This window comes from Populus nigra, chromosome 5, assembly GCF_951802175.1.
Source record: "Populus nigra chromosome 5, ddPopNigr1.1, whole genome shotgun sequence".
NCBI classification, from domain to species: domain Eukaryota; kingdom Viridiplantae; phylum Streptophyta; class Magnoliopsida; order Malpighiales; family Salicaceae; genus Populus; species Populus nigra.
This window is the reverse complement of record NC_084856.1, coordinates 22,274,591-22,292,904: the sequence shown is the minus strand read 5'-3', so window position 1 is coordinate 22,292,904 and position 18,314 is coordinate 22,274,591. Positions and strand designations below refer to the sequence as shown.

Genomic DNA, 18,314 nt, shown 5'->3' with positions numbered 1-18,314 from the left:
GTGAATTTTTTGTGCTATGTAATCCCATACAAGCAAAGCTGTTAGATTTCTGTAAGATGATGTAGATGGTTGCTAAATTGATCAAACTGTCACAACTCCTTCCTTCCAGAGTTTCAAGATTTTGAGGAAGCTGGACCTCTTGGTTCCAAATTTTAACATATGAAATGCTTAATATATCATATGATGTGGTCTGGATGTTTTTTAGTTCTTCACGATCCTTCTCTGTGGTGGGTTTGAATACAAGCATCAAGAGCTGGTGATTTGAAAAGGGAATAATTAGAGTTACAAACAACCTTGTGAGGTCCCTTTTTAATTCAAAGACAAGAATATTTTTACAAGCTTAATTGTAAACAAAATTAAGAGCTTCATGTTATCAAGTCCATGTCTTGGTGAGGACAGAACTTTCACATCAAGCACTGCATTGAAGCTTTGGAAAGATATCGTTGATAAGCCATTCTGCCATGTGTTGATAAGCCTTTTGTGTCAAATGAACTCCATCCCAGCTGATGTATTGATCAGGCTTTGGACAAACCGGAACGTCAGGATCTCCACACATTCTCATCAGGCTAAAATTATGATCACCACCAGTCCCGCAGCAAGCTTTTTGCATCGACTTCGTATCAAAACCTATTTAGAAAAACAAGGAGACGATGCTGTAAGCATTAATTTTGTGCTGGGCCCCGTATAGTTTCTCTACCATTCACAAGGATCTTGAAAATAAACTCACCAAGAGACCGAGCGTTCTGATAGATCGACATGAATGCTTTGTAATAGTCGCCGTAAACTATGATCACATCAGGGTAATTTCTTTTCAATCCCTCAACGGTTTGCTTGAGAAGCTCATTGTGATAACTTGCGAAAGAGTTTAACCCCTTGAGGCAGTGGAACTCATCATAAGCAGCAGCATCATTGGGCTGGAATTGGCTAAGATAAACCGGGAAGCAACCTATCGGGAAGTTTCCAGGGACAACCACTCGTCTAGCACCGCGACCAATGGCTTTCTGCAAAATCACATCGAAGAACATTCATAAACAACAACAATATAGGTAGAAATTCAGAAGGAACAAACCGAAAACTAACGTACCGCAACAGCATCCTTTATAGCTCTGACAACTTCAGGAACCAACGCATTTAGTTCTTCAGTGGTTTTGTTAAACAAGAAAGCATAGTTATAGTCATTGCCTCCAATCTCCCCAACCATGAAGAGAGATGATTTGATTTCTTTAGCACAATCTGTGAAGCAATAACTGTCAGGCATGATGGTTGGAAAAGGATTTAACTATTGAAACATCGTATGAAACATGCCGATTACCTTTGGAACATGTTGTGTTAAAATAGGAGAACATCCACTCAAGTTGTGTGCTAAGAGATTCATTTGTCACAATGTTCATTATATTCTTTGACGATAAAACTTCTGCAGGCAAGGCAGTTGAACCAGCAACTGCAAAATTCACTCCACCGCGGCCACCGGAAAATTTTCTTGCCGAATTCAAGTAGGCACCAGGAGAGGGAAGTTTAGCCGAGCGTGCTGCAATTGTTCAAAGAAAAGTCAACACAATCAAGCAACTTGTACCGTAAATGAGGTAAGAAAGAGAGTTAAGAACCTGAATTTCCTAAGATTATGTAATTTACCCTAATAATATAGGAAATGAACAGCCCTTAACTTGAATAATTCTGATAGACACTGTGATATATATTTTTTAACAAGAAAGTTTTCGGATTAAGGCGGCTGCTGAAGAAGAAGAAGAAAGTTTGAGAAAAGAAAACAAGAGAAAGGGAATAGAAGCAAGAAAATTAAACAAACACAAGCTAAATGACACGGAGAGTAATGCTAAACATAGAGGAAATCTGACAGATAAAAATTTACAGGCCACATCAACGATGTGTCGGATTTTCTTGATGTTTAGCATTATTTTGTAGATCAAGGCATAAAAATCATAAAAAATGAAGCCTTTTCAAGTCAAACACAGTTTGAAACTCGGCAGCATTACCGCTTAGAGAAACAGTGAAATCAAGAATATCGTAACTTACCAATGTAATCAATCATCAACAACCCATTGGAGCATCTACCTGTTGGCTTCGAGAGTTTCAAACCATAAGGAAATGAAGCATATGGAGAAAGAGGATTTTCGCGAATCAAATTGCCAGTGTCAGCTATAGAATCCCCAAGCTGATAAATTGCTTTAAACCCACATTTTTTAAGAACATTGACTCCACGAGTACTTGATACAGGAACAAGAAGAAAATGGAACAGAGAGGAAAGAACTAAAGCACAAACAACGTTGCTGGTAGCCATAATTAACTCAAGAGATTTACTACGTGTCCTTAATTTTTGTTAATGAAAAACCAAGGGAAGTAGCTGTGTATTTATACTATTTTTCTGCCCACAAAGTCCCGATATTTCTGTCTTTCAGGGGGAAAATGTGAGGCTTCTTACAAGGAATGTGGAGAATACAGAACATTAGCCAGCTCTATCTTACAGTTTATGGTGGTTTTCTGCCAATCCTTCTAGAAACATGACCAAAAACACCTGATAATTGGATTCATATCCAATCCAGATAATACTCGAAAGATGAAAGGGAAATTTGTGTAGAAACACGAAGTTTTTGGTGGTTTCTTGCATGGTTGTGCCAGGGTGTGCATGCTCGCCAAATATGGTTGAGGTATAGACCGGTTCGTCAAATAGTTACTAAACCTACCTGGCCTCGCAGTTTAACTTAAAAAACCCACAATGGAATGGAACGTTTACATTTCATTTTGGCCTTGTTCTGCTCAAATAGCTTTTTTTTTAAATAAAAAAAACCATTATATCAATTATATCTCTTAGTTTGATTATTATATCAGGCTAAAATTTTAAGAGGAGTCTCCTTACATATCATTATATCCGAGATTAAAATTTTAGGGTAATCGAAGTTCACAAAGGCCTTGGAAGAACGCCAATGGTATTTTCATAACTTTGTTCAAATTTGTAACTTTGTTAAGAAATGTTATTTTATTGTGTTGTTTTTTTAGATTGATTTTTTTCTTGATTTTATCATTCAACAATAAATTTATTGGTAATTTAGCTTCATAATTTGTTTTGATTTGGTGTTAATATGGTCTTAAAACCCGGGTCATGCATTTGAAATGTTGACCTATGTTGATTCAATTTGTTGCCGTCTCAATTTTGTTTTAAAAAAGATGTTGTCTTGAATTGTTTTTTAGTCAAACTATATTTTTACCAGTTATCCAGGTTGTTTGTGGACTATTCAAGTCGATTGGGTCATATCGGTTCAACCCCCACTTTTTACTTGTGTTTGAAATTTGAATTGCATAATTTCAAGTTAATTTATCTCTAAATTTGAATAGAAATTATATTTACTGAATTAATATTTTGAATTATATATATAATAATAATTCAAATATAATATGAACAATACAATCTTGAAATACATGTCGAAACACTTCAAAACATAAACATACATTTTCAATTGAAAAAACAAAACATCAATAGAAATGGAATTCATAATCTTGCTACAAAGGACAACAGCAACTTGCTAAAAGTATTTTTATTTTTGAAAAATAGCATAGTGATAATTATTTCTTTTCTTACCGCTGGATCTCCCCCTTTTCTCTTGACCATCGGATTTGATTACCAACTTAATCATTGGATCTTCTTGCTTGTTCTCTAACCTTGGATCTTCCTACTTTTTCTTGTTGACCATGAAAGATTTATAGAGAATTGCATTTTTAACTTGTTTCTTCTTAAAATCGAAACACATGCGCGCAGGGGCGGAAGCAGGGGGGGCAAGCAGGGGCCCGAGCCCCCTGCAAGACATTTTAATTTTTTTTAACTACTGGCTAATTAAGTGTGAGGAGATTGATCTGGATTGGATGAACGGCATTATATATTGTCAAGAACCCACCTCCGAAATAATACGAGTTGAGAAGCAGTTTTCTCGGCTCAGGTTCAAATGCAGGACCGCCTTTTTTTTTAGGATTTAAGATAGATGCGGATGTTGCACCGCATTACATTATATATATATATATATGAGATTATGCACCATCCACGTTGAAATCAATTATGAGATCGCCCGCTTTCCTCGTCATTTCAAGTCCCCGATCCTCCTCAGCAATGGAATCTGCCTGCTTCGTACCCGATGACCACGTCCTTTTTTTATATGCCTGTTATATTTTTTATTTTAAAGATGTGAGCCTTAAATTAAGTTTGATTTAATTTTGATTTCTTTTGAATTTACTCCTGACCTAAGTGGGAAAGAAAAAAAATATAAAGGTATTATTTTATGAAATAAAAAACAGAGCCATCAATTTATCCTAATATAAATTCTGCAGCCGATCAAAAATAGAAATAAAAACATAAATCACGAGCAAAATTTTTCTACAAAAAGATTAAAGCAGAGCTACCAATTAATTTATCTTTCATCAAACAAAACAAGGTAACTTAAATTTAAAATCTAATTTTGTTTTGTTTTGAGATGTTTGTTAATAATTTGATGAGGTTTGTTTATATATATAATTCTACCATATTTACTCTCTTTTTCTCTCAGATTTGCTAGTTCTACCAATTGTTTTTTGAATTCTTGTTATAGTGATTTTTTTTTAATTAATTAGATATATTTTATAGGTTTGTTTTGATTATATTTGGATTTTTTTTTATGTTTTGTTTTCAGCAGAGCCACAAAAATTATCAATTTTTTCTTGCGATATATGTTTTGATTTTAGGTTGAACCATGAACAAAATAAAAAGAAATGATTTTTTTTTTTGGAAAAAAATATTGATAACTCACAGCCTACTGAACGAGCTTTTTTAGTGATAAAAATTGTTAAAACAGGACTTCGCAATTGGATGAAGAATGATTTTTTTGCAAATTATTTAATTGTCTATATAGAAAAACAAATTGCTGAAAGATTCACAATTGATATGATAATCAATGATTTTTATTCTATGAAAGAACGACGAGCATAATATTTTACATCGTCGTTCTGGTGCACCAAAAAAATCAATGAATAATAAGTTTATTTATAAAATTGCCATTGTATTTTAATCAATAACTAAAATAGCATTTGGTTATTATTTTGGAATAAAAAAAATAACAACAGAGAAAATAAAAATATATTTAATTGAAGTTAAGAGATAAAAATATAAAAATAAAACTGTTTATGAAACAATTCTAGAGTGAATTTTTTGTGCTATGTAATCCCATACAAGCAAAGCTGTTAGATTTCTGTAAGATGATGTAGATGGTTGCTAAATTGATCAAACTGTCACAACTCCTTCCTTCCAGAGTTTCAAGATTTTGAGGAAGCTGGACCTCTTGGTTCCAAATTTTAACATATGAAATGCTTAATATATCATATGATGTGGTCTGGATGTTTTTTAGTTCTTCACGATCCTTCTCTGTGGTGGGTTTGAATACAAGCATCAAGAGCTGGTGATTTGAAAAGGGAATAATTAGAGTTACAAACAACCTTGTGAGGTCCCTTTTTAATTCAAAGACAAGAATATTTTTACAAGCTTAATTGTAAACAAAATTAAGAGCTTCATGTTATCAAGTCCATGTCTTGGTGAGGACAGAACTTTCACATCAAGCACTGCATTGAAGCTTTGGAAAGATATCGTTGATAAGCCATTCTGCCATGTGTTGATAAGCCTTTTGTGTCAAATGAACTCCATCCCAGCTGATGTATTGATCAGGCTTTGGACAAACCGGAACGTCAGGATCTCCACACATTCTCATCAGGCTAAAATTATGATCACCACCAGTCCCGCAGCAAGCTTTTTGCATCGACTTCGTATCAAAACCTATTTAGAAAAACAAGGAGACGATGCTGTAAGCATTAATTTTGTGCTGGGCCCCGTATAGTTTCTCTACCATTCACAAGGATCTTGAAAATAAACTCACCAAGAGACCGAGCGTTCTGATAGATCGACATGAATGCTTTGTAATAGTCGCCGTAAACTATGATCACATCAGGGTAATTTCTTTTCAATCCCTCAACGGTTTGCTTGAGAAGCTCATTGTGATAACTTGCGAAAGAGTTTAACCCCTTGAGGCAGTGGAACTCATCATAAGCAGCAGCATCATTGGGCTGGAATTGGCTAAGATAAACCGGGAAGCAACCTATCGGGAAGTTTCCAGGGACAACCACTCGTCTAGCACCGCGACCAATGGCTTTCTGCAAAATCACATCGAAGAACATTCATAAACAACAACAATATAGGTAGAAATTCAGAAGGAACAAACCGAAAACTAACGTACCGCAACAGCATCCTTTATAGCTCTGACAACTTCAGGAACCAACGCATTTAGTTCTTCAGTGGTTTTGTTAAACAAGAAAGCATAGTTATAGTCATTGCCTCCAATCTCCCCAACCATGAAGAGAGATGATTTGATTTCTTTAGCACAATCTGTGAAGCAATAACTGTCAGGCATGATGGTTGGAAAAGGATTTAACTATTGAAACATCGTATGAAACATGCCGATTACCTTTGGAACATGTTGTGTTAAAATAGGAGAACATCCACTCAAGTTGTGTGCTAAGAGATTCATTTGTCACAATGTTCATTATATTCTTTGACGATAAAACTTCTGCAGGCAAGGCAGTTGAACCAGCAACTGCAAAATTCACTCCACCGCGGCCACCGGAAAATTTTCTTGCCGAATTCAAGTAGGCACCAGGAGAGGGAAGTTTAGCCGAGCGTGCTGCAATTGTTCAAAGAAAAGTCAACACAATCAAGCAACTTGTACCGTAAATGAGGTAAGAAAGAGAGTTAAGAACCTGAATTTCCTAAGATTATGTAATTTACCCTAATAATATAGGAAATGAACAGCCCTTAACTTGAATAATTCTGATAGACACTGTGATATATATTTTTTAACAAGAAAGTTTTCGGATTAAGGCGGCTGCTGAAGAAGAAGAAGAAAGTTTGAGAAAAGAAAACAAGAGAAAGGGAATAGAAGCAAGAAAATTAAACAAACACAAGCTAAATGACACGGAGAGTAATGCTAAACATAGAGGAAATCTGACAGATAAAAATTTACAGGCCACATCAACGATGTGTCGGATTTTCTTGATGTTTAGCATTATTTTGTAGATCAAGGCATAAAAATCATAAAAAATGAAGCCTTTTCAAGTCAAACACAGTTTGAAACTCGGCAGCATTACCGCTTAGAGAAACAGTGAAATCAAGAATATCGTAACTTACCAATGTAATCAATCATCAACAACCCATTGGAGCATCTACCTGTTGGCTTCGAGAGTTTCAAACCATAAGGAAATGAAGCATATGGAGAAAGAGGATTTTCGCGAATCAAATTGCCAGTGTCAGCTATAGAATCCCCAAGCTGATAAATTGCTTTAAACCCACATTTTTTAAGAACATTGACTCCACGAGTACTTGATACAGGAACAAGAAGAAAATGGAACAGAGAGGAAAGAACTAAAGCACAAACAACGTTGCTGGTAGCCATAATTAACTCAAGAGATTTACTACGTGTCCTTAATTTTTGTTAATGAAAAACCAAGGGAAGTAGCTGTGTATTTATACTATTTTTCTGCCCACAAAGTCCCGATATTTCTGTCTTTCAGGGGGAAAATGTGAGGCTTCTTACAAGGAATGTGGAGAATACAGAACATTAGCCAGCTCTATCTTACAGTTTATGGTGGTTTTCTGCCAATCCTTCTAGAAACATGACCAAAAACACCTGATAATTGGATTCATATCCAATCCAGATAATACTCGAAAGATGAAAGGGAAATTTGTGTAGAAACACGAAGTTTTTGGTGGTTTCTTGCATGGTTGTGCCAGGGTGTGCATGCTCGCCAAATATGGTTGAGGTATAGACCGGTTCGTCAAATAGTTACTAAACCTACCTGGCCTCGCAGTTTAACTTAAAAAACCCACAATGGAATGGAACGTTTACATTTCATTTTGGCCTTGTTCTGCTCAAATAGCTTTTTTTTAAATAAAAAAAACCATTATATCAATTATATCTCTTAGTTTGATTATTATATCAGGCTAAAATTTTAAGAGGAGTCTCCTTACATATCATTATATCCGAGATTAAAATTTTAGGGTAATCGAAGTTCACAAAGGCCTTGGAAGAACGCCAATGGTATTTTCATAACTTTGTTCAAATTTGTAACTTTGTTAAGAAATGTTATTTTATTGTGTTGTTTTTTTAGATTGATTTTTTTCTTGATTTTATCATTCAACAATAAATTTATTGGTAATTTAGCTTCATAATTTGTTTTGATTTGGTGTTAATATGGTCTTAAAACCCGGGTCATGCATTTGAAATGTTGACCTATGTTGATTCAATTTGTTGCCGTCTCAATTTTGTTTTAAAAAAGATGTTGTCTTGAATTGTTTTTTAGTCAAACTATATTTTTACCAGTTATCCAGGTTGTTTGTGGACTATTCAAGTCGATTGGGTCATATCGGTTCAACCCCCACTTTTTACTTGTGTTTGAAATTTGAATTGCATAATTTCAAGTTAATTTATCTCTAAATTTGAATAGAAATTATATTTACTGAATTAATATTTTGAATTATATATATAATAATAATTCAAATATAATATGAACAATACAATCTTGAAATACATGTCGAAACACTTCAAAACATAAACATACATTTTCAATTGAAAAAACAAAACATCAATAGAAATGGAATTCATAATCTTGCTACAAAGGACAACAGCAACTTGCTAAAAGTATTTTTATTTTTGAAAAATAGCATAGTGATAATTATTTCTTTTCTTACCGCTGGATCTCCCCCTTTTCTCTTGACCATCGGATCTGATTACCAACTTAATCATTGGATCTTCTTGCTTGTTCTCTAACCTTGGATCTTCCTACTTTTTCTTGTTGACCATGAAAGATTTATAGAGAATTGCATTTTTAACTTGTTTCTTCTTAAAATCGAAACACATGCGCGCAGGGGCGGAAGCAGGGGGGGCAAGCAGGGGCCCGAGCCCCCTGCAAGACATTTTAATTTTTTTTAACTACTGGCTAATTAAGTGTGAGGAGATTGATCTGGATTGGATGAACGGCATTATATATTGTCAAGAACCCACCTCCGAAATAATACGAGTTAAGCAGTTTTCTCGGCTCAGGTTCAAATGCAGGACCGCCTTTTTTTTAAGGATTTAAGATAGATGCGGATGTTGCACCGCATTACATTATATATATATATATATGAGATTATGCACCATCCACGTTGAAATCAATTATGAGATCGCCCGCTTTCCTCGTCATTTCAAGTCCCCGATCCTCCTCAGCAATGGAATCTGCCTGCTTCGTACCCGATGACCACGTCCTTTTTTTATATGCCTGTTATATTTTTTATTTTAAAGATGTGAGCCTTAAATTAAGTTTGATTTAATTTTGATTTCTTTTGAATTTACTCCTGACCTAAGTGGGAAAGAAAAAAAATATAAAGGTATTATTTTATGAAATAAAAAACAGAGCCATCAATTTATCCTAATATAAATTCTGCAGCCGATCAAAAATAGAAATAAAAACATAAATCACGAGCAAAATTTTTCTACAAAAAGATTAAAGCAGAGCTACCAATTAATTTATCTTTCATCAAACAAAACAAGGTAACTTAAATTTAAAATCTAATTTTGTTTTGTTTTGAGATGTTTGTTAATAATTTGATGAGGTTTGTTTATATATATAATTCTACCATATTTACTCTCTTTTTCTCTCAGATTTGCTAGTTCTACCAATTGTTTTTTGAATTCTTGTTATAGTGATTTTTTTTTAATTAATTAGATATATTTTATAGGTTTGTTTTGATTATATTTGGATTTTTTTTTATGTTTTGTTTTCAGCAGAGCCACAAAAATTATCAATTTTTTCTTGCGATATATGTTTTGATTTTAGGTTGAACCATGAACAAAATAAAAAGAAATGATTTTTTTTTTTGGAAAAAAATATTGATAACTCACAGCCTACTGAACGAGCTTTTTTAGTGATAAAAATTGTTAAAACAGGACTTCGCAATTGGATGAAGAATGATTTTTTTGCAAATTATTTAATTGTCTATATAGAAAAACAAATTGCTGAAAGATTCACAATTGATATGATAATCAATGATTTTTATTCTATGAAAGAACGACGAGCATAATATTTTACATCGTCGTTCTGGTGCACCAAAAAAATCAATGAATAATAAGTTTATTTATAAAATTGCCATTGTATTTTAATCAATAACTAAAATAGCATTTGGTTATTATTTTGGAATAAAAAAAATAACAACAGAGAAAATAAAAATATATTTAATTGAAGTTAAGAGATAAAAATATAAAAATAAAACTGTTTATGAAACAATTCTAGAGTGAATTTTTTGTGCTATGTAATCCCATACAAGCAAAGCTGTTAGATTTCTGTAAGATGATGTAGATGGTTGCTAAATTGATCAAACTGTCACAACTCCTTCCTTCCAGAGTTTCAAGATTTTGAGGAAGCTGGACCTCTTGGTTCCAAATTTTAACATATGAAATGCTTAATATATCATATGATGTGGTCTGGATGTTTTTTAGTTCTTCACGATCCTTCTCTGTGGTGGGTTTGAATACAAGCATCAAGAGCTGGTGATTTGAAAAGGGAATAATTAGAGTTACAAACAACCTTGTGAGGTCCCTTTTTAATTCAAAGACAAGAATATTTTTACAAGCTTAATTGTAAACAAAATTAAGAGCTTCATGTTATCAAGTCCATGTCTTGGTGAGGACAGAACTTTCACATCAAGCACTGCATTGAAGCTTTGGAAAGATATCGTTGATAAGCCATTCTGCCATGTGTTGATAAGCCTTTTGTGTCAAATGAACTCCATCCCAGCTGATGTATTGATCAGGCTTTGGACAAACCGGAACGTCAGGATCTCCACACATTCTCATCAGGCTAAAATTATGATCACCACCAGTCCCGCAGCAAGCTTTTTGCATCGACTTCGTATCAAAACCTATTTAGAAAAACAAGGAGACGATGCTGTAAGCATTAATTTTGTGCTGGGCCCCGTATAGTTTCTCTACCATTCACAAGGATCTTGAAAATAAACTCACCAAGAGACCGAGCGTTCTGATAGATCGACATGAATGCTTTGTAATAGTCGCCGTAAACTATGATCACATCAGGGTAATTTCTTTTCAATCCCTCAACGGTTTGCTTGAGAAGCTCATTGTGATAACTTGCGAAAGAGTTTAACCCCTTGAGGCAGTGGAACTCATCATAAGCAGCAGCATCATTGGGCTGGAATTGGCTAAGATAAACCGGGAAGCAACCTATCGGGAAGTTTCCAGGGACAACCACTCGTCTAGCACCGCGACCAATGGCTTTCTGCAAAATCACATCGAAGAACATTCATAAACAACAACAATATAGGTAGAAATTCAGAAGGAACAAACCGAAAACTAACGTACCGCAACAGCATCCTTTATAGCTCTGACAACTTCAGGAACCAACGCATTTAGTTCTTCAGTGGTTTTGTTAAACAAGAAAGCATAGTTATAGTCATTGCCTCCAATCTCCCCAACCATGAAGAGAGATGATTTGATTTCTTTAGCACAATCTGTGAAGCAATAACTGTCAGGCATGATGGTTGGAAAAGGATTTAACTATTGAAACATCGTATGAAACATGCCGATTACCTTTGGAACATGTTGTGTTAAAATAGGAGAACATCCACTCAAGTTGTGTGCTAAGAGATTCATTTGTCACAATGTTCATTATATTCTTTGACGATAAAACTTCTGCAGGCAAGGCAGTTGAACCAGCAACTGCAAAATTCACTCCACCGCGGCCACCGGAAAATTTTCTTGCCGAATTCAAGTAGGCACCAGGAGAGGGAAGTTTAGCCGAGCGTGCTGCAATTGTTCAAAGAAAAGTCAACACAATCAAGCAACTTGTACCGTAAATGAGGTAAGAAAGAGAGTTAAGAACCTGAATTTCCTAAGATTATGTAATTTACCCTAATAATATAGGAAATGAACAGCCCTTAACTTGAATAATTCTGATAGACACTGTGATATATATTTTTTAACAAGAAAGTTTTCGGATTAAGGCGGCTGCTGAAGAAGAAGAAGAAAGTTTGAGAAAAGAAAACAAGAGAAAGGGAATAGAAGCAAAAAAATTAAACAAACACAAGCTAAATGACACGGAGAGTAATGCTAAACATAGAGGAAATCTGACAGATAAAAATTTACAGGCCACATCAACGATGTGTCGGATTTTCTTGAAGTTTAGCATTATTTTGTAGATCAAGGCATAAAAATCATAAAAAATGAAGCCTTTTCAAGTCAAACACAGTTTGAAACTCGGCAGCATTACCGCTTAGAGAAACAGTGAAATCAAGAATATCGTAACTTACCAATGTAATCAATCATCAACAACCCATTGGAGCATCTACCTGTTGGCTTCGAGAGTTTCAAACCATAAGGAAATGAAGCATATGGAGAAAGAGGATTTTCGCGAATCAAATTGCCAGTGTCAGCTATAGAATCCCCAAGCTGATAAATTGCTTTAAACCCACATTTTTTAAGAACATTGACTCCACGAGTACTTGATACAGGAACAAGAAGAAAATGGAACAGAGAGGAAAGAACTAAAGCACAAACAACGTTGCTGGTAGCCATAATTAACTCAAGAGATTTACTACGTGTCCTTAATTTTTGTTAATGAAAAACCAAGGGAAGTAGCTGTGTATTTATACTATTTTTCTGCCCACAAAGTCCCGATATTTCTGTCTTTCAGGGGGAAAATGTGAGGCTTCTTACAAGGAATGTGGAGAATACAGAACATTAGCCAGCTCTATCTTACAGTTTATGGTGGTTTTCTGCCAATCCTTCTAGAAACATGACCAAAAACACCTGATAATTGGATTCATATCCAATCCAGATAATACTCGAAAGATGAAAGGGAAATTTGTGTAGAAACACGAAGTTTTTGGTGGTTTCTTGCATGGTTGTGCCAGGGTGTGCATGCTCGCCAAATATGGTTGAGGTATAGACCGGTTCGTCAAATAGTTACTAAACCTACCTGGCCTCGCAGTTTAACTTAAAAAACCCACAATGGAATGGAACGTTTACATTTCATTTTGGCCTTGTTCTGCTCAAATAGCTTTTTTTTAAATAAAAAAAACCATTATATCAATTATATCTCTTAGTTTGATTATTATATCAGGCTAAAATTTTAAGAGGAGTCTCCTTACATATCATTATATCCGAGATTAAAATTTTAGGGTAATCGAAGTTCACAAAGGCCTTGGAAGAACGCCAATGGTATTTTCATAACTTTGTTCAAATTTGTAACTTTGTTAAGAAATGTTATTTTATTGTGTTGTTTTTTTAGATTGATTTTTTTCTTGATTTTATCATTCAACAATAAATTTATTGGTAATTTAGCTTCATAATTTGTTTTGATTTGGTGTTAATATGGTCTTAAAACCCGGGTCATGCATTTGAAATGTTGACCTATGTTGATTCAATTTGTTGCCGTCTCAATTTTGTTTTAAAAAAGATGTTGTCTTGAATTGTTTTTTAGTCAAACTATATTTTTACCAGTTATCCAGGTTGTTTGTGGACTATTCAAGTCGATTGGGTCATATCGGTTCAACCCCCACTTTTTACTTGTGTTTGAAATTTGAATTGCATAATTTCAAGTTAATTTATCTCTAAATTTGAATAGAAATTATATTTACTGAATTAATATTTTGAATTATATATATAATAATAATTCAAATATAATATGAACAATACAATCTTGAAATACATGTCGAAACACTTCAAAACATAAACATACATTTTCAATTGAAAAAACAAAACATCAATAGAAATGGAATTCATAATCTTGCTACAAAGGACAACAGCAACTTGCTAAAAGTATTTTTATTTTTGAAAAATAGCATAGTGATAATTATTTCTTTTCTTACCGCTGGATCTCCCCCTTTTCTCGTGACCATCGGATCTGATTACCAACTTAATCATTGGATCTTCTTGCTTGTTCTCTAACCTTGGATCTTCCTACTTTTTCTTGTTGACCATGAAAGATTTATAGAGAATTGCATTTTTAACTTGTTTCTTCTTAAAATCGAAACACATGCGCGTAGGGGCGGAAGCAGGGGGGGCAAGCAGGGGCCCGAGCCCCCTGCAAGACATTTTAATTTTTTTTAACTACTGGCTAATTAAGTGTGAGGAGATTGATCTGGATTGGATGAACGGCATTATATATTGTCAAGAACCCACCTCCGAAATAATACGAGTTAAGCAGTTTTCTCGGCTCAGGTTCAAATGCAGGACCACCTTTTTTTTTAGGATTTAAGATAGATGCGGATGTTGCACCGCATTACATTATATATATATATATATATATATATATATATATATATATATATATATATATATATATATATATGAGATTATGCACCATCCACGTTGAAATCAATTATGAGATCGCCCGCTTTCCTCGTCATTTCAAGTCCCCGATCCTCCTCAGCAATGGAATCTGCCTGCTTCGTACCCGATGACCACGTCCTTTTTTTATATGCCTGTTATATTTTTTATTTTAAAGATGTGAGCCTTAAATTAAGTTTGATTTAATTTTGATTTCTTTTGAATTTACTCCTGACCTAAGTGGGAAAGAAAAAAAATATAAAGGTATTATTTTATGAAATAAAAAACAGAGCCATCAATTTATCCTAATATAAATTCTGCAGCCGATCAAAAATAGAAATAAAAACATAAATCACGAGCAAAATTTTTCTACAAAAAGATTAAAGCAGAGCTACCAATTAATTTATCTTTCATCAAACAAAACAAGGTAACTTAAATTTAAAATATAATTTTGTTTTGTTTTGAGATGTTTGTTAATAATTTGATGAGGTTTGTTTATATATATAATTCTACCATATTTACTCTCTTTTTCTCTCAGATTTGCTAGTTCTACCAATTGTTTTTTGAATTCTTGTTATAGTGATTTTTTTTTAATTAATTAGATATATTTTATAGGTTTGTTTTGATTATATTTGGATTTTTTTTTATGTTTTGTTTTCAGCAGAGCCACAAAAATTATCAATTTTTTCTTGCGATATATGTTTTGATTTTAGGTTGAACCATGAACAAAATAAAAAGAAATGATTTTTTTTTTGGAAAAAAATATTGATAACTCACAGCCTACTGAACGAGCTTTTTTAGTGATAAAAATTGTTAAAACAGGACTTCGCAATTGGATGAAGAATGATTTTTTTGCAAATTATTTAATTGTCTATATAGAAAAACAAATTGCTGAAAGATTCACAATTGATATGATAATCAATGATTTTTATTCTATGAAAGAACGACGAGCATAATATTTTACATCGTCGTTCTGGTGCACCAAAAAAATCAATGAATAATAAGTTTATTTATAAAATTGCCATTGTATTTTAATCAATAACTAAAATAGCATTTGGTTATTATTTTGGAATAAAAAAAATAACAACAGAGAAAATAAAAATATATTTAATTGAAGTTAAGAGATAAAAATATAAAAATAAAACTGTTTATGAAACAATTCTAGAGTGAATTTTTTGTGCTATGTAATCCCATACAAGCAAAGCTGTTAGATTTCTGTAAGATGATGTAGATGGTGCTAAATTGATCAAACTGTCACAACTCCTTCCTTCCAGAGTTTCAAGATTTTGAGGAAGCTGGACCTCTTGGTTCCAAATTTTAACATATGAAATGCTTAATATATCATATGATGTGGTCTGGATGTTTTTTAGTTCTTCACGATCCTTCTCTGTGGTGGGTTTGAATACAAGCATCAAGAGCTGGTGATTTGAAAAGGGAATAATTAGAGTTACAAACAACCTTGTGAGGTCCCTTTTTAATTCAAAGACAAGAATATTTTTACAAGCTTAATTGTAAACAAAATTAAGAGCTTCATGTTATCAAGTCCATGTCTTGGTGAGGACAGAACTTTCACATCAAGCACTGCATTGAAGCTTTGGAAAGATATCGTTGATAAGCCATTCTGCCATGTGTTGATAAGCCTTTTGTGTCAAATGAACTCCATCCCAGCTGATGTATTGATCAGGCTTTGGACAAACCGGAACGTCAGGATCTCCACACATTCTCATCAGGCTAAAATTATGATCACCACCAGTCCCGCAGCAAGCTTTTTGCATCGACTTCGTATCAAAACCTATTTAGAAAAACAAGGAGACGATGCTGTAAGCATTAATTTTGTGCTGGGCCCCGTATAGTTTCTCTACCATTCACAAGGATCTTGAAAATAAACTCACCAAGAGACCGAGCGTTCTGATAGATCGACATGAATGCTTTGTAATAGTCGCCGTAAACTATGATCACATCAGGGTAATTTCTTTTCAATCCCTCAACGGTTTGCTTGAGAAGCTCATTGTGATAACTTGCGAAAGAGTTTAACCCCTTGAGGCAGTGGAACTCATCATAAGCAGCAGCATCATTGGGCTGGAATTGGCTAAGATAAACCGGGAAGCAACCTATCGGGAAGTTTCCAGGGACAACCACTCGTCTAGCACCGCGACCAATGGCTTTCTGCAAAATCACATCGAAGAACATTCATAAACAACAACAATATAGGTAGAAATTCAGAAGGAACAAACCGAAAACTAACGTACCGCAACAGCATCCTTTATAGCTCTGACAACTTCAGGAACCAACGCATTTAGTTCTTCAGTGGTTTTGTTAAACAAGAAAGCATAGTTATAGTCATTGCCTCCAATCTCCCCAACCATGAAGAGAGATGATTTGATTTCTTTAGCACAATCTGTGAAGCAATAACTGTCAGGCATGATGGTTGGAAAAGGATTTAACTATTGAAACATCGTATGAAACATGCCGATTACCTTTGGAACATGTTGTGTTAAAATAGGAGAACATCCACTCAAGTTGTGTGCTAAGAGATTCATTTGTCACAATGTTCATTATATTCTTTGACGATAAAACTTCTGCAGGCAAGGCAGTTGAACCAGCAACTGCAAAATTCACTCCACCGCGGCCACCGGAAAATTTTCTTGCCGAATTCAAGTAGGCACCAGGAGAGGGAAGTTTAGCCGAGCGTGCTGCAATTGTTCAAAGAAAAGTCAACACAATCAAGCAACTTGTACCGTAAATGAGGTAAGAAAGAGAGTTAAGAACCTGAATTTCCTAAGATTATGTAATTTACCCTAATAATATAGGAAATGAACAGCCCTTAACTTGAATAATTCTGATAGACACTGTGATATATATTTTTTAACAAGAAAGTTTTCGGATTAAGGCGGCTGCTGAAGAAGAAGAAGAAAGTTTGAGAAAAGAAAACAAGAGAAAGGGAATAGAAGCAAGAAAATTAAACAAACACAAGCTAAATGACACGGAGAGTAATGCTAAACATAGAGGAAATCTGACAGATAAAAATTTACAGGCCACATCAACGATGTGTCGGATTTTCTTGAAGTTTAGCATTATTTTGTAGATCAAGGCATAAAAATCATAAAAAATGAAGCCTTTTCAAGTCAAACACAGTTTGAAACTCGGCAGCATTACCGCTTAGAGAAACAGTGAAATCAAGAATATCGTAACTTACCAATGTAATCAATCATCAACAACCCATTGGAGCATCTACCTGTTGGCTTCGAGAGTTTCAAACCATAAGGAAATGAAGCATATGGAGAAAGAGGATTTTCGCGAATCAAATTGCCAGTGTCAGCTATAGAATCCCCAAGCTGATAAATTGCTTTAAACCCACATTTTTTAAGAACATTGACTCCACGAGTACTTGATACAGGAACAAGAAGAAAATGGAACAGAGAGGAAAGAACTAAAGCACAAACAACGTTGCTGGTAGCCATAATTAACTCAAGAGATTTACTACGTGTCCTTAATTTTTGTTAATGAAAAACCAAGGGAAGTAGCTGTGTATTTATACTATTTTTCTGCCCACAAAGTCCCGATATTTCTGTCTTTCAGGGGGAAAATGTGAGGCTTCTTACAAGGAATGTGGAGAATACAGAACATTAGCCAGCTCTATCTTACAGTTTATGGTGGTTTTCTGCCAATCCTTCTAGAAACATGACCAAAAACACCTGATAATTGGATTCATATCCAATCCAGATAATACTCGAAAGATGAAAGGGAAATTTGTGTAGAAACACGAAGTTTTTGGTGGTTTCCTGCATGGTTGTGCCAGGGTGTGCATGCTCGCCAAATATGGTTGAGGTATAGACCGGTTCGTCAAATAGTTACTAAACCTACCTGGCCTCGCAGTTTAACTTAAAAAACCCACAATGGAATGGAACGTTTACA

The 18,314-nt window shown here is 34.4% G+C and overlaps 4 protein-coding genes across 4 annotated transcripts; all 4 read right to left on the bottom strand.

Moving 5' to 3' along the window:
- Positions 1–409: 409 nt before the first annotated feature.
- Positions 410–2,296, bottom strand: LOC133694902 (GDSL esterase/lipase At5g03980-like). Its single transcript, XM_062116594.1, has 5 exons — positions 2,032–2,296; positions 1,313–1,528; positions 1,085–1,233; positions 728–1,001; positions 410–627 (listed from the first exon to the last, which is right to left on the bottom strand). The coding sequence occupies exons 1-5, from the start codon at positions 2,294–2,296 to the stop codon at positions 410–412; spliced, it is 1,122 nt and encodes a 373-aa protein (XP_061972578.1).
- A 3,289-nt stretch (positions 2,297–5,585) lies between these two features.
- LOC133694901 (GDSL esterase/lipase At5g03980-like) lies at positions 5,586–7,472 on the bottom strand. The gene is made up of 5 exons (XM_062116593.1): positions 7,208–7,472; positions 6,489–6,704; positions 6,261–6,409; positions 5,904–6,177; positions 5,586–5,803 (listed from the first exon to the last, which is right to left on the bottom strand). The coding sequence occupies exons 1-5, from the start codon at positions 7,470–7,472 to the stop codon at positions 5,586–5,588; spliced, it is 1,122 nt and encodes a 373-aa protein (XP_061972577.1).
- A 3,285-nt stretch (positions 7,473–10,757) lies between these two features.
- LOC133694900 (GDSL esterase/lipase At5g03980-like) lies at positions 10,758–12,644 on the bottom strand. Its single transcript, XM_062116592.1, has 5 exons — positions 12,380–12,644; positions 11,661–11,876; positions 11,433–11,581; positions 11,076–11,349; positions 10,758–10,975 (listed from the first exon to the last, which is right to left on the bottom strand). Exons 1-5 carry the CDS (start codon positions 12,642–12,644, stop codon positions 10,758–10,760), a joined length of 1,122 nt encoding a protein of 373 aa, XP_061972576.1.
- Positions 12,645–15,973: 3,329 nt separating this feature from the next.
- On the bottom strand, positions 15,974–17,860 carry LOC133694899 (GDSL esterase/lipase At5g03980-like). The gene is made up of 5 exons (XM_062116591.1): positions 17,596–17,860; positions 16,877–17,092; positions 16,649–16,797; positions 16,292–16,565; positions 15,974–16,191 (listed from the first exon to the last, which is right to left on the bottom strand). Exons 1-5 carry the CDS (start codon positions 17,858–17,860, stop codon positions 15,974–15,976), a joined length of 1,122 nt encoding a protein of 373 aa, XP_061972575.1.
- Between the last annotated feature and the right edge of the window lie 454 nt (positions 17,861–18,314).

Bases quoted from the DNA above. Each gene is read 5' to 3' on its own strand.
- LOC133694902 (XM_062116594.1), bottom strand. From the start codon at position 2,296: ATGGCTACCAGCAACGTTGTTTGTGCTTTAGTTCTTTCCTCTCTGTTC. The intron at 1,234-1,312 runs GTAATCGGCATG...ATTGCTTCACAG, and splicing joins TAACACAACATGTTCCAAAG to ATTGTGCTAAAGAAATCAAA. The intron at 1,002-1,084 runs GTACGTTAGTTT...GTGATTTTGCAG, and splicing joins CTATAAAGGATGCTGTTGCG to AAAGCCATTGGTCGCGGTGC.
- LOC133694901 (XM_062116593.1), bottom strand. From the start codon at position 7,472: ATGGCTACCAGCAACGTTGTTTGTGCTTTAGTTCTTTCCTCTCTGTTC. The intron at 6,178-6,260 runs GTACGTTAGTTT...GTGATTTTGCAG, and splicing joins CTATAAAGGATGCTGTTGCG to AAAGCCATTGGTCGCGGTGC. The intron at 5,804-5,903 runs GTGAGTTTATTT...TTTTCTAAATAG, and splicing joins TCAGAACGCTCGGTCTCTTG to GTTTTGATACGAAGTCGATG.
- LOC133694900 (XM_062116592.1), bottom strand. From the start codon at position 12,644: ATGGCTACCAGCAACGTTGTTTGTGCTTTAGTTCTTTCCTCTCTGTTC. The intron at 11,877-12,379 runs GTAAGTTACGAT...GAACAATTGCAG, and splicing joins GTTGATGATTGATTACATTG to CACGCTCGGCTAAACTTCCC. The intron at 10,976-11,075 runs GTGAGTTTATTT...TTTTCTAAATAG, and splicing joins TCAGAACGCTCGGTCTCTTG to GTTTTGATACGAAGTCGATG.
- LOC133694899 (XM_062116591.1), bottom strand. From the start codon at position 17,860: ATGGCTACCAGCAACGTTGTTTGTGCTTTAGTTCTTTCCTCTCTGTTC. The intron at 16,798-16,876 runs GTAATCGGCATG...ATTGCTTCACAG, and splicing joins TAACACAACATGTTCCAAAG to ATTGTGCTAAAGAAATCAAA. The intron at 16,566-16,648 runs GTACGTTAGTTT...GTGATTTTGCAG, and splicing joins CTATAAAGGATGCTGTTGCG to AAAGCCATTGGTCGCGGTGC.